Here is a 14,802-nt window from a genome sequence, read left to right as displayed (position 1 = left end):
TTTTTTAGTATTAGCTTTTCATGTCATGAGTTTTATTTGTTCCCTGCTTTAACAGATTATTACTTTGTATGCAAAACATTTAGTACTATATTTTGATGTTCTCTGTAGGTGTCAGTGAAAAGATCCCAACTTACCCTTTCACTGGCAACTTGCAATACAGAACTTATCCAGTTAAAGAGAGAATGTGAAGAGGTTCAAAAGGCAAGTGATGACTTGGCCAATATCATTGTTCAAACCAAGAGAGATGCACAACTAGAGTCTGAGAAAGAGCTGTATGGTGTTAAGGAACAACTAGTTGAGGTATTTTTTTTTGAAAAGCAAAAGAGAAAGCAGGTTTTTGGGTGATCAGTGAGTTTGTTAACCTATTTTTTGTACTTTTTCATATTTTATTTTTTACGTATACAGTTTGCACACTATACAGTATCATATTAAAAAACAAATAGGGTTACAAAACTAGTGACATATTGCAAAGTTTCTGTTTGTTCAATATCGGAAAGAAATATCTAGTTTTATTTATTTCAGTGTGAGGTATTGGGTTCTTAAAAGCATAATTAGTCTGATAATGGACTAACTCACATAATTGACACCTTAGGCTTTTTAACCTATACTTTTTCAATGAAATATAACTTAACTGTTTTACTTGACAAGTTTTGGCTGTGGTTATGTGCACTTGGAAAGAGGAAGAATTAATTGTACACTCGGCAACTAATATTAAGTAACAGTTTTCTTACATCATCAGCACATTATTTAATAATGCATTATTTTTAAACTCCAAAAAGGTGGCTGAGCTTCAGAGTCTTATCATGTTTGTTGCTTGCTTGATTTCCTACAACTTTCAATCATAAAGATTTTACAGAAGTTCTGTAATCGCTGATACTTAAATACAGTAACAGCCTCTATATTATTCTTTCAAGTTTTAGTAGCAACAGTTCAGATTAGAATATAGTATCAACCATTCTTTAAAATCTACTAAGAAATCTTACTCAGAATTGATGTTATGACACATAAATGAAATAGAATTCATGCATAACTGGAAACAATCTTAAATATTGAGAGAGAATGGTTCAAAATTTGGTCAGTATCAAAGAAAAAGGTATAGATCAATATAAGGATGAATGCAGTATTATGAGAGAGAGAGAGAGAGAGAGAGAGAGAGAGAGAGAGAGAGAGAGAGAGAGAGAGAGAGAATTATAATATTGGTGGGCAGACTTGTGAAGGGAAAAGGCGAGGAGAGTGATGGGTCAGTGCATAGCTTCTTGGAATGGTGGGTAGTAGGGCTGCCAAGATCATGCGTTATCAGATTTACATCCAATTTGAAGCGATTGTGGAGTTCAAATTAATTTTCAAAGGTCATACTTTTTTCTTACTTGATTTGACAGCTGCTGTAACATTAAAAAAAAATTCAACCATAGGCTACGGTTGCTCTTACTTTCTTGATATGGTTTTTACTTTTGAAAATTGATTTTCATCAGCAAAATATTCTTGAAAAAAAGCTGTGTAAAGAAAAGAATATTTATAATTACAAATAACTCTGCTCATGTATTGGGAGATCCTTCAACTTTGCGGCTAGTATTGCAGCCATTTTAGCATTAGTATAGGCTAACTCTGAACTGGTTAGAATGGGAATAGTATAGAAAAAGTTCATTGAGTTGACAGACTACTTTAACCTAGATAAAGATTTTTTATGACAGTAACCTAGTAAACAGCTAGCATTCACTCTGTGTCATAATCAATGAAGTGTGGCAGTCAATATGTCAGTAACATCCACTGTCCTACGTTTTCCTGCCCAAAGTTCCCAGGCTCTGCACATCGTAGACAACTTGATTGCAGATTTAACTAGATTTGTTCATCCCACTTTAGGCATCACAATATTTATTGCCATTAAAACCAGCTAACATTTAACACTTTGAAATACAAACAAATAAGAAGACTTTTGATAAAGGAAAATGAGTAAATATTGTTATGAACCGTCAATGGTTCATCAGGTTCTTTAAATTCTAGAACGATCAGGACTGGAAAAACTGGCAGAGATAGAGCCCAGCAACGGAGGGAGTAACTAAACAAACAAAATAAAGGTACCTTAAACTAGTTTATTACAGTTACTTAGTATTTACACCTTTATACAAGTGAGTCAGTACGTCAGTCAATACCCTTGAAATCAGATCATCCATAAGTGGATACATAGTTATTTAAAAGCAGCATAATAGTCTATAAATCCAAGATTGAATTTTACCAAAATTAATATTAACTATATCAAAATTAATACTACTACAAAATTAAATAACATTCAAAATGATCCTGCAGCATTACTCCAAATTATTAATATATTCAAAATTAGTCAACATTGAAATAGAGCAAGATTCAAAATTAAACATCAATACAAAGTTAACCACCAGCACTTGAATCATTCTTCAAGATATGAAAATAATAAACATCATAAGTGAACTGTTAAATATTACATTACTTAAATGTGTGACTTCTAAACAATTCTGAGAATTAGGCTAAACAAGGCATCATTAGGTCAGCCTACAAAGGTCACACTCCACCTAAGGAGATTACGGCTTACGACACAGCAACAACAGACAATCCTATACACAAGGTCATCAATACAGCTCCACGCTGCCATTGAGGTTACCCTCCACACAATGTCGCTCCCTGGCTGACAAAAATACACCAATGAAGCCACACTCCACATGATGTCGTTCTCCACACGACGAAAACACGCTAATGGTGGCCAAACGTCACACTCGAAATGTCGTTCTCCCGACGACGAAAACACGCCAATGCTGCTGCCCAATGAGGTCATACTCTACACCTCTCGACGACGAAAACACGCCAATGCTGCTGTCCAGTGAGGTCACACTCAACATGTCGTCCTCTCAACAACGAAAACACACCAGTTGCTGCCAATATGCTGCCCAATGAAGTCACACTCTACACCTCTCAACGACGAAAGCACGCCAATGCTGCTGCCAAGTGAGGTCACACTCAACATGTCCTCTCGATGACAAAAACACACCAATGCTGCTGCCCAATGAGGTCACACACTACACCTCTCGACGACGAAAACATGCCAATGCTGCTGCCCAGTGAGGTCACACTCGACATGTCGTCCTCTCGATGACGAAAACACATCAATGCTGCTGCCCAATGAGGTCACACTCAACAATATTGCAGTGATACATACTACCATATTCAGAAATCCATATTCTGCCTTCCAGATTTGTATAAACAAGTTCATATGAGAAATTCCATTTACTTTGTACATATGTATATGTACAGTTTTGTTGAGTATCTTAACAATTTTAATTTTGCAGATTCTTCAAGATTTATGATATAATTTGCATTGTACGTATAGTCATACATATTCTAGAGTAAATTTAGTGAGATTGAATATTTTCAGGAAAAAGAATGGAAATTCAATGAATGAGATTTAATGAAAATGTTGCTTCTCTTTTTTGGGGGGGATAGTACACAGTTTACTATTTCTCGTGTTGAATTTTAAGGTATACACAGTTGTTGAATTAAAATATGCCGATCAGTAAAGCCAAAATATGTTGTTAGTTTGAGGTGTAAGGTGATTGAATGAAATTTTTTTAGACCAAAAATTAGATGTAAAAATCATCTCAAGTTATTGCAGAGGTATTGACTCCCATGTAGTTCTTCTAGATCCACTGAACCAGAATCATTATAAAAAATAATTTTTTTTCTCTATTATAATATTGGTGGAAACAATTTAATAAAACTCCTGGAATCATTAGATTTTAATGATTCATGATCTAGATCGGACAGAACAACTTTTGTTGTTTTGTGAGGAATGTAAAACCTACTGAGCACAGATTTATAGTGAATAACTTAATTGTTAAACCATCTATTGCAAGGTCCTGAACAGTAGAAACACTATACTTTCTAATTACTAATACCTCCAAAAGACACTTTGAAATGATCATAACTACGCTACAGCATGTAACGTCAAAGGATAGACCAAGTACTTACTGATGATTGCTGGTGTAAGTTGAGATCTCAAGTACCAAAATGAAGAATTCAGGAATACATTACTATTTTCATCAATAGCTGCCAAAATTTTTTATCATATTAGAATTTATATTTCATAGGAGACAAAACTGGTACTTTACAGAGTCAAACCAAGGCTTTTCCTTGGTTGGTTTAACAATTTAAGGTTCCACTTTTGCGCTAACCAGCCTGTATAAGGGGAGATGGCACCTATGCTTCTAATTAGAATTTAGAGATTGGTCCCTCTAGGGAGAAAAGTAGTGTAGTATTTTTCAATTATATATTTTTTCTTTTTTTAAAGATTTAAAAAGTGTGATTTAATCTTTCACAAACTGCCTTATTATGTTTTTTTATAGTAATGGAAATATGATACTGTCTAGTGCTGAAAGGAGGGTTTTAAATTCGTGACAAATGAATTCTCAGCAGATTCTTAAAATGTCGTCTGATAGTAATTAAAATTTGATAATCTTGAAATCTTTTTTCCAGATTGGTTTGTTACTTTTTACTTTTGGAGCTTCTGCTCAATTGTATATTAATGATACTAGTTAAAGAAGACTTTACTAAGCAGACTTTCTGATCACCTTGTGAAATGTAGAATACTGTTTGCACAATTTCCATGATTATATATATATACCAGCCAGATTTTCTGTATAGAATGTGTTGTATAAGGATGATGGTGGCGATGCATTTTTAAGCAATGACAGCCAAAGCCAGTATTTCAAGATTTTGTTTTTTCAAAACTACAAAAATATTAAATAGATCTTCATTTGTAGCTTAATGTGCATCATGGTGATGTGTTAAGACTCGTGAATTATATATGCATCTTATGGTTTACATAGACTTGGACTTGGGTGGTTGGACTCATTCAGTTTTTATATTAAATGCAATGAAAATAATGACTCAGGGACACTGGCAGACTGGATGAACAAAACTTACTATGTGAAGAAGACAGAGACAGAGGAATGGGCCTTTAACAATTTTGGCCAGTCATCAGAAAAGGCTGCAGTACTTAGGGTGTAAGGTGTGTCAACAGGAAATTGATAAAGTAGATTCACATCAACTGTGCATCTGATGTCTAGGCCAGTCCCTTACGACGCTCCTGATTGGCTGTTGATAAGCCAATCACAGGGCTGGAAACTCTCAGTTTCTCAAGAACTCTCTCGAGAGACTGAGAGCTTCCAGCCCTGTGATTGGCTTATCAACAGCCAATCAGGAGTGTCGTAAGGGACTGGAGTGTTGGCTGTTGATAAGCCAATCACAGGGCTGGAAGCTCTCAATCAGGAGCGTCGTAAGGGACTGGCCTAGGCATCAGATGCACAGTTGATGTGAATCTACTGTACCAGTAGTATGTACAAAAGAAATGGAGGGATTAGATATTAATCTTAAAACTAAGGCTGCATTTTAGCACCCATACACTTTTTGTACTCAGTATCTTTAACAAAGCAGCATGTGGGAAGATATAAGAAGACTAGGGCAGTTGAAATGTATAGCCCAGGGTTGGTTTAAACCACAGGCTGCCATGTGTTAATGTTCAACATGCCCTTGAGAACAAAGAGGATGAAATGTGAGAGGCAAATTTACGATATGGGAATTGTGGATGGGGAATCATAATTCGTAAGGAATAAAGAAACGGGACTAAAGACATATTTCAGCATAATTTTCTGCCACAAAAAGGAGGCTTGAATACATGTCTGCAAATTGGCCAGAAAATTTATTAATTCTAAACTTAATGTAACTACAGATGCAGGCTGCAGTGTGAATTGTTGTCAATAAGAAGCACAAATGAATCTGTTCAATCATTCTAGCTCTTCATATTACTGGCCTTTAGTGTACCCTGCCACATATAATATTCAGCAAGCTTCTTCATCTAACATAGTAATTACAAGATACCTAGTAGCTTAACCATGATATTTAACCTATCACCTAAACTTATTGCTTATGCTAACACTGTAAGTTGGGGTACTGCTTAACATAAACTTATTCAGTTTAAATTGAATTGGAACTATTATAACTTGGCCTAAACCCATTATTAGCTTTGATATCATGTAATGCCATTACTAGCAAACAATGCAGTGAAGACAGTATTTCGAATGAAAGTTGAACAACTTCAAAACAAGTACTTACAAAAAAAACCAAGGCAATAAATAAACATGAACATTAAAAACTAGTGCAATCACAAAAATGTCAACAAATAAAGATCAGGCAGTCAGTGTTCATATCGTAGAGGAAATGGGAAGTTATTCAGTATGTCTCGCAGACTTGCAGACAAATATGTCATCTGTCAGTCTCATGTACAAATGTCAGAAGGCCATGCGCAGGGCAACAGTTATTGTTTCATGAAGAGTTGACATGGGACGTAAAGGTTATGAGCGGGAAAATATAGGTTTTAATTATACTTGTAGAACAGGAGAATTTTGCTGAACATACTACATTATCTCAAACAAAATTTTGTAATCTAAAATTCCTGTATGGCAGGAAGTAGGAGAGATTAAATTATTACAGTAGTTATTTGCATCCTTCCAGTCAAATCTTTAAATAAACAGGTTTTGATTTCTGCTGTGAGTCGTCAAATCAAAGGAGTTACATCCTCATGGTACCCCTGAGCCCCATAAGGCAAACCAACCAATCTCAAAGAATTTAGAATTTTCTTATAATTGGTCTTGAAAAGAATAGTGCTGTTGACATGGTGATAGAATATAAAGGAATCATACAACAGGGCTCTTTCTTCTATCCACAATTACTACCCAGGTTTCCATTAATCCTACTCACACACCTGACAACCATGAGTACGTATGTGGGTTTGACGGCTTTCAACAACTACCAAAAATAGGTTTATCATATGTCAAAACCTGTTTTTTAATAACGTAGTGCTGTTCATTTTCAAACAAACTTATGAAAGAAATTGACAGGTAACAAATGGCTTAGCTCCTAATAAATAAATGGTAGCAATCCTGATAAATTTTTTTATCTGAAGTATATAGTTACTGGTTATCAACCAATTTCTTTATTTTGGATATGCATTAAGGTTTGGCAATAAAGAACAGAAAACAATGCACAAACTTGTATGTGTATTGTCCCTTGTAGTTCTAAGGTGATTTACATAACTATGTCAGGTCTGGCTGTGGGATTATTGCACCTTCCCTGGTTCAGGAATACTGTCTAATAACCACCCCGTACATTCAAAGACTTCTTTGAAAGAATCATTTCCAAAGAAAGTCAATAGTGTACTATACTTATCTTTTGGATGTCATGTGACTTAGGAAAGGAGTGACGGTCTGCTGTTTTAATGAGGAACACTAAAATAATTCTCAGTCCATATAGAGAGAGTGGTTTGTTTGTGCTAAGGGTGTAGGAAAAAGAGGACCTGGGATGTTTGCCGTGACATTTAGATGAACCTTGAGTGCTTGAACTGGGCATCATGTTTCATTGGAAGTTTCAAGTTCCCACATAAGAATAGGGGATTTTCCTTTAAAACATCCTCATTCTTGGCCAAGAATGATAGGCCAGGAGACAACAGTATATTACAGCTAGATGTATGAGTGATGAAATGTTATCCCCATGTAAGAGGGTCCTTTTCACTAATCCGAGTTCATGCTGCCAAAGTGGTCAAGAAGACTGCCCCTTTGCATACGAATTATAGATGTATTGGGCACACTGAAGTGAAGGGGTTACAGTAGTCTTCAGAACTTTATTCAGGGGACCAGGTCATGGGAAGCCTTGTTGAAGCTGGCCTTTGTAGTGCAGAAGACTGGAGAAGGGAATTGAAAGTTTCTATATTAGAATCAGTTCCAAAACAGAGCATGAGTTCTGACAGCACTATCTTGTATGACATGATTGCTGTAATGGCAAGGCACTTGACTTCAACAAGTGAATATTAAAATGTAAACCTGTTTCAACAGATTTCACCTGAGCTTTGAGCATGGAGGTAATCTATCACCATTTTCCATTCAGACTGTATGTATGTTGGATAGGTGAAGTTCTTAGATTTTGTGCTAGGTACCTAGCAATTTTAGATAAATATAAATAATCTTCGCAGTAGCTTAGATTTAAAAGTCCATATGAAGGGCACATCTCATGAGGTTTGGAGACAACTTTTCTTCCTTCTGTCTGTGATACCAACAGATGGTAATGGAGTTTGTTCTCTTGCCCATTATTGCAGCAAAAGGAACTAATGACTGTTTTGCCCTTGTGGAGTTTACAATTTTCTAACATGGAATTTCTAACATGGAAAGATGCCCAACAGCTCCAGGAAGTTGAAATGACACTCCCTCAGAGCAGATGACCATCTTCCTGCTACCTGACAATCCTCCCATTGGCCTCCCCAGTAAGTCAGTGAGGCATCTTTTTTGTATGGACGGTGAATTCAGTTCGAACTATTTTGCCAAAGACCCCCTCCAGGTCCATAGGTAGAGTATCATCTCAATCTCAGATGAAGTTGATCACAAAACCTTTAACTGGTATGTGACATCCTACAGTCACATCCTGAGTATTAGATCGACCACAAATACAAGCTTTAACAGGCCCGACTTCATTCCAAACTGATGTCTGAAAAAGCCAGGCTGTGGAAGGAATTTTCTCAGGTCCTTCCATATTTTGGTTTGAGTGCTGTTGGGAAGAGACAGCCAGCCATGAAGAATATCCCAACAAATCCCGCCAGAAAGCATCTGTTAGATGGTCTTATGTTTGTAAATTTTTCATAAGTTACATTTTAATAGAGATCTTTCACAATTGATCCCTGATCCCCTGCCAAGAATAACCAGATTTTCTGAACAGCAGCATCAATATGCAGTAAATATGCCTCAATGTAGAACTTCTCAGTTCCAGAGGTCTTTTATTCCTCATACTGTTGGACTGTAGAACAGTCTCCTTGAGGATGTTATGCAACTGGAACTTCAAAAGCTCAACTGAAGATACAGTGCATTAATACCCTAATAGTATTGTTCTGCTTGCATTTTAATACAGTTTTATCTATTTATTAATTTATTTTTTCTTTTCTAATTTGTGCGATCTCTTTCTGTATTTCCCTTTACCTCGTCTTACTTTTTCCAAATGAACACCATATTCTTTGGAAGCTTGAATCTCAAGTCAGTGGGCCCTGTGGCCTTGTTCCATATTAGTAGTGTTCATCTTTTGAATAATAGTAATGATAATGATATGTACAGTTGCCACATATGTGTGAGGAACATGAAGGGAAAACACAGGTAGTAACTGTGACAGCAACACTTCTAGCTGAGACCAACAAGTTTTAATTTTGCTAATAACTTTTATTGACCACCAGTTCAATGACAGAAGGTGAATTTTCAAAGTTGACTACTTGCTAGTGAAATTCATAGCTATAAATTACAATTAATAAAGAAGGGAATGATCTTGATTTCTTAAACAATCTAAAATGATGATGCATGAGAGAGAGAGGAATGAAAGTCACATAAAGTGGAGAAAGAAATGAATTTTAAATGCCAAATCAATCATGCAAGCAGTAAAAAAAGTAAAGTAGATTTATGCATATGCAAGGAACAATTTTCATTGCAAATGAGGAGCAACAATTAAGATAAATGGTAATTATTTTCTGCCATGAAATAATGAAATGCAATTTACTATTGAATTCTTGTAATCCATAGAGGTACTTTTACAGAGTGACCATGGTGTATTTCAAGGAGAATTTTTAGGGCCATATGTGAAATGCTAACATAATTACCTCATCTATGGTGCAATGGCACGCCCCACAGAACAAGGCATAGATATTTGAAAGGAGGAAGTAGATGGGAAGTTTATAGTATATTTCTTTTAGTGCAGCTGCAGTTTGTCCTCAAAGGAGTCACCCTTATGGTCCTGCCCAGGCCTCCATAAGATAAACCAACCAATATCAAGAATTTTCTCATAGCTGTTCTTGGCCAATTAGTGCCTGTTGACACACACATATGCAATAGTGCACAGTTTGGCCAGTTTCACCATCGCTTAGGTCTACATTACAGAACACAACGGCTTTATGTGACCTCCGAACCACATTGAGAGTGAACTTCTATCACCAGAAATACACATCTCTCACACCTCAATGGAATGCCCGAGATTTGAACTCGCGGCCACTGAGGTGGCAGGGCAAGGGCATACCGATCACGCCACTGAGGCGCTTGTTTGGAATTTGGTTGTTGTGTGTGTAATCCAATAGTTTATCAGTGTGTATGGTTCAGTGTAAGTAAAGTATGTTATGGCTTAACATTCCTGACGTTTATGGCCTTGACTTGCAGCTAATTATTAAACATCTGGAAATTAAGTGTTATAATTTCTCGCCATATTCTTTTGTTAAATTTCACTTAGAGAAATGTAATTAAGAGATGCTAATCCTCCTAGTTAAGTGTAATATTGGGGTTTCATTCCATGTTTTAACAATTAATTCATACTACAGTAGTACCTCGAGATACGAAATTAATCCGTTCCGAGGCAGCCTTCGTATAATGAGTTTTTCGTATCTTGGAACACATTTTACACGTAAAATGGCTAATCCGTTCCAAGCCCTCCAAAAACACCCCATTAAATTTCATAATAAAGCTAAATTGACCTATAAACAATGAAATACTACAACAATTTGGACTATTCAATACCTAAATTAAGAATAAAAATCCAAACCTGTAAATAAAGTGTATATTAGTGTACAAGAAATATTATTACTGTAACGTAAAATGTCGAAGCTTACCCTTCGAGTGAGGCTATCTCCGAAAGTGGTGGCAGAGGAGGAGGAGGAGGACAAACGGCAGATACGTACACTTAACTTTACGAAACACATAAAAAAATGTCAAAAAACAAACTAAACTTTACAAAACACATTAACAAAACTGTAACACTTAACTTTACAAAAAACTTAAAATAAAATTTATTTTGTCTTTTTTTTATTTTTACATTTCGTTTTACTTTTTTATAGTTTACGTAATTTCAATTTCTTCACCACCGAATGGATGCCAGTCCGTTTATGGAATTTTTCGAACCACCCATGAGAAGCCTTGAACTCTGGGGTTGCCGTTGATGTCCCCTCTCCGCCATCGTCTTTGGCTTGGGCAATCAAATCGCCGAAAATAGCGCTGGCCTTCTGGCAGATTGCCGTCTCGGTTATCGTATCGCCATCGATTTCTTTGTCCTCGATCCATACAAGAAGCAGCCTTTCCATTTCATTATGCACTTGGCTCCTCTTGTTGGACAAAATAGTGACGCCCTTGGAAGGTGTAGCTGCTTTGATTGCTTCCTTCTGCTTAAGGATGGTGCCTATCGTCGACGGATTTCGGCCGTATTCCTTAGCGATCACACTCAACCGCAAGCCAGCTTCATACTTTTTTATTATCTCCATTTTTGTCTCCATAGAAAGCATTCTCTTCTTTCTGTGAACTTCAGCAACTTTCTTGGGACCCATGACTCTATGTACTGCACGTAATTAAGTTACATTCTCACAACACGATAAAGTAGCACAACACGATAATATGTACGTACTGCAACGAAATCACTAACGAATTTACGTTACTAAACGAAATCGTTGGAGCGAACGAATGCCGATTGCGTACGGTAAAGTTTCGGGTGCGAAGTGGCCGAGGTAAAGCACGCCAACACGTAGTACGTATGTATAGAAGATTCATGATGGGAGGGATGCTGTCCAATTAGAGAGAAGGATTCATGGCTTGGCTAGCATCAGGAACCAATGGGAGAGCAGGAGGATGGTGGCGAGTCTACTATAACTAAGATGGCGGCGTGCGGCGCGAGTTTCAAAATTGTTATGGGGCGAATCTCGGACTTTCAGAAACTTTTCGTATCTTGAAAACTTTTCGTATGTAGAGCAGTAAAATTTTTCGTCTTTGCTTTCGTAACTTGGATTTTTCGTAAGTTGAGCCTTTCGTATCTCGAGGTACTACTGTATTTGTATGCTGTGAATCATACAGGAATAGGAACTTTTAAATCTTTGCCAATTTAGAGATATAGTTGACTCCACAAAAAATACCTGAAGACTTGAATCATAAGCCTTCTATCATTAGGTGCTGGTATGTATAGGTTTCAGAGATTGCCAAAACCTTTCATTTTGAACTGTTAATAGTGAGAGGCTTTTTGTATGTCGGGAATCACACCCAAAAAAGCTCCCCAGCTGCATGGTTGTATTAGATTGAATAGATGTTGAACTAAGATATAAGCAACCCCATTTTGGGAATTACTGGATGTCTGATATTCCAGGTGCTTTATTTGCAACAACAAAATGTGGCAGGGCTGGCACCCCATTCAGTTTGCATGGAACATGTTGAAGAACATGGTGTTTCAATTGCTCTGTTTACAGAAAGCTTTGAATTTAGTGCTGGCATTGATATGTAGTATTTACCGTTGAATTTTATTGTAGGGGCCCTGTATTCATTGCAGCATCTATTTATATCGCAATGGTTTATGGAATTTTAACATTTTAGTTGTTATTGAGGAAATAGCATCTATTGATGAATGAAGATTTACAACTTATTGATGCAAAAATGGTTTTAAAATTGTTTTACATTGTTATCAGTTTTACAAATCTATTGGTTTTAAAATTTTACAGTAGGTAAGCATAATCAAGTTAAGAGGAATAAAAGTAAATTTTTGTTGGGTTCTTACACGTGTGTGTTTGTGTTTGGCCTGTTGTAGTAAAAAGTTCACGGGTAATGCTTTTAGAAAAGTTACCACCATTTGTACAAAGATTTTGTGCTTGATATGAGAAATTTTGTTTTAGAGTGGAATGCATTCAGGGAGGAATAAAATGAGAGATAGTGGTATCAGCATGCTTGGAATATGAGAGGTAGCCCCGTGTGTGTTAGCAGACTGCAAACTTGCATTAGTAAACTTCTTTCAGGCTTAAGACAAGGATAGCAATTACAGTGGAGCCTTGGTTTTCGTATGATTTGGTTTTCATTGACTTTTTCCATCGAAATTTTGTTTTGGGTTTCGTACGTTTCCTCAGATTTCGTACACTCAGAAACTAGGCCTGCACTGAGCGCCCAGCAAAGCTTACTGTGTTCTCTCGTGACCCATTCTGCTTTTGTGTTCGTTGTGCCTTTTTGTGCGTCTTTATTCGAGTGCAATTGCTAAATAAGGCATCATGGGGCCAAAGAAAGTTCCAAGTGCCAGCCCTTCTGTAAAAATGGCCAGAAACTTTATAGAATTTAAGAAAGAATTCGTAGCAAAGTGTTGGAGGGTGTTGCATGCCGATCACAGTAAGAAAATGCCTTCAAGTGCTGATGTTAGTGGAATTTAAGGGCAGCAGAGGCTGGTTCAAAAAATTCAGAAGGACAGACCTACATAATGTGCCAACTTCAGTGATTAAGGACATGTTTGCAAAGTGGAGGGAATCAAAAGATTTTGTGAAGAATTATCAACCCAATAAAGATGTTGTGTTCCATGTCTCCAACATCTTTAATGTCAATACCGTGTTCCACATTAGGCAAAATCTAAAGAGACGCCAGAAACAAATGTCTCTGGACAGTTTTATTGTGCGACAGGGGTCCAGTGACTCTCAGGCTGGTCCTAGTGCCAGTAAAAACCAAACAGGGGAAGTAACCCCAGATAGTGCCAGTAAAAATCAAAGAAGAGAAGTAATCCTATATAGTGCCAGTAAAAAACAAAGAGGAGAAGTAACCCCAGATAGGTCCTCGATACCTGAAATCCTTTCGGAGGGGGCCTCCTTTTCCGAACATTAATCTCTCTGCCCCCTTCTCCCCATCTTCCTTATGCACAAGAATCTTCCATAAAGGTAAGTCATGTTAAATTTTCATCATTTGTTATTATTGATTTATATTTCTTTCTCATTGTTTTCTGTATGTAAAACTTTGGCAATTATTGTTTCAGTTTTTGTACGTTTTGGACTTCGTGGGAGATTCCAGAACGAATCATATACAAAAACTGAGGTTCCACTGAACATTTTTTGTAAGGTCTTTGAAGGAGGATTGTTGTATATGATACAACTAAGATTTAATTTTTTTTCTTCAAGATTTTGATTTTGATGTTATTTTACATTATGTAATGTAGTCTCTTAAATGATTTTGGCATCAGAGACATTGGCACTCATAATGTTATCAAGATTAATAACTCATTCATTCTCTTTGTAACAGTGCATAGCTTGTACATGTATGATTGTTCCTAAACACATTTGGCTGTTGGAAGTTTATTGCTGTTGTGCATGGGTTAGCTTTCCCAAACAGGCTAGCAAATGATCTCTGCCTACAACAGAAGTGCATGTTTTTTATTCATTGTTGTTTTATTGAAACTGGTGCATAACTCATATTGCTGGTTGTTAAGCACAATTTTCTGTGTCTTGTTTATTGTTTGGATTGATGAAGTTTATACCTTACTGAGAACTGGTAGCATTAAATGACCACACCATACTTGGTCAAAAATCAGTTTAGGTAGGTGCTACAGTAACAAGGAAATAAATGTTGCGTCATATATTATCAGTGATAATGTCATTTTGAAATTATTGATGGTTTTATGATTTTGACTTAAGCTTTGATTCTCAAAGATTAAGGTATTAAGGTACAGAAGTTTATTTTTGTTTATTAATGTTGATGTAAATACTGAAATACATTCTACTCGGACATACTGGCTGGTATAATACATGCATTTTTTTTTTTAATTTGCACTGCAAGTGATCACTTGTGATTTTTTGAGATATTTGCACATTTTCACAAAATTTCATGCAATTTTTATGCAATTATCATGTGATTGCTTCAAATAGCACAGTTCCCGTATTGTTTTATTGCTTATGTGGCACTGCGCACCAATGCATTGTGTGTGTTGATA

General features: G+C 36.4%; 1 protein-coding gene across 1 annotated transcript in view; it reads left to right on the top strand.

Annotated features, from left to right (window-relative positions):
* The window catches only part of LOC135225786 (uncharacterized), a gene marked incomplete in the record, with an annotated part of 392,131 nt that overhangs the window by 93,809 nt on the left and 283,520 nt on the right, over positions 1 to 14,802 (top strand). The window contains 1 exon segment of the mRNA XM_064265264.1: positions 109 to 300. Coding sequence (XP_064121334.1) covers positions 109 to 300 — 192 coding nt within the window.

The sequence above is a fragment of the Macrobrachium nipponense genome, chromosome 13, assembly GCF_015104395.2.
Source record: "Macrobrachium nipponense isolate FS-2020 chromosome 13, ASM1510439v2, whole genome shotgun sequence".
In the NCBI taxonomy this organism is placed as follows: domain Eukaryota; kingdom Metazoa; phylum Arthropoda; class Malacostraca; order Decapoda; family Palaemonidae; genus Macrobrachium; species Macrobrachium nipponense.
The sequence above is the reverse complement of the archived record's forward strand: the minus strand, read 5'-3'. Positions and strand labels throughout refer to the sequence as shown.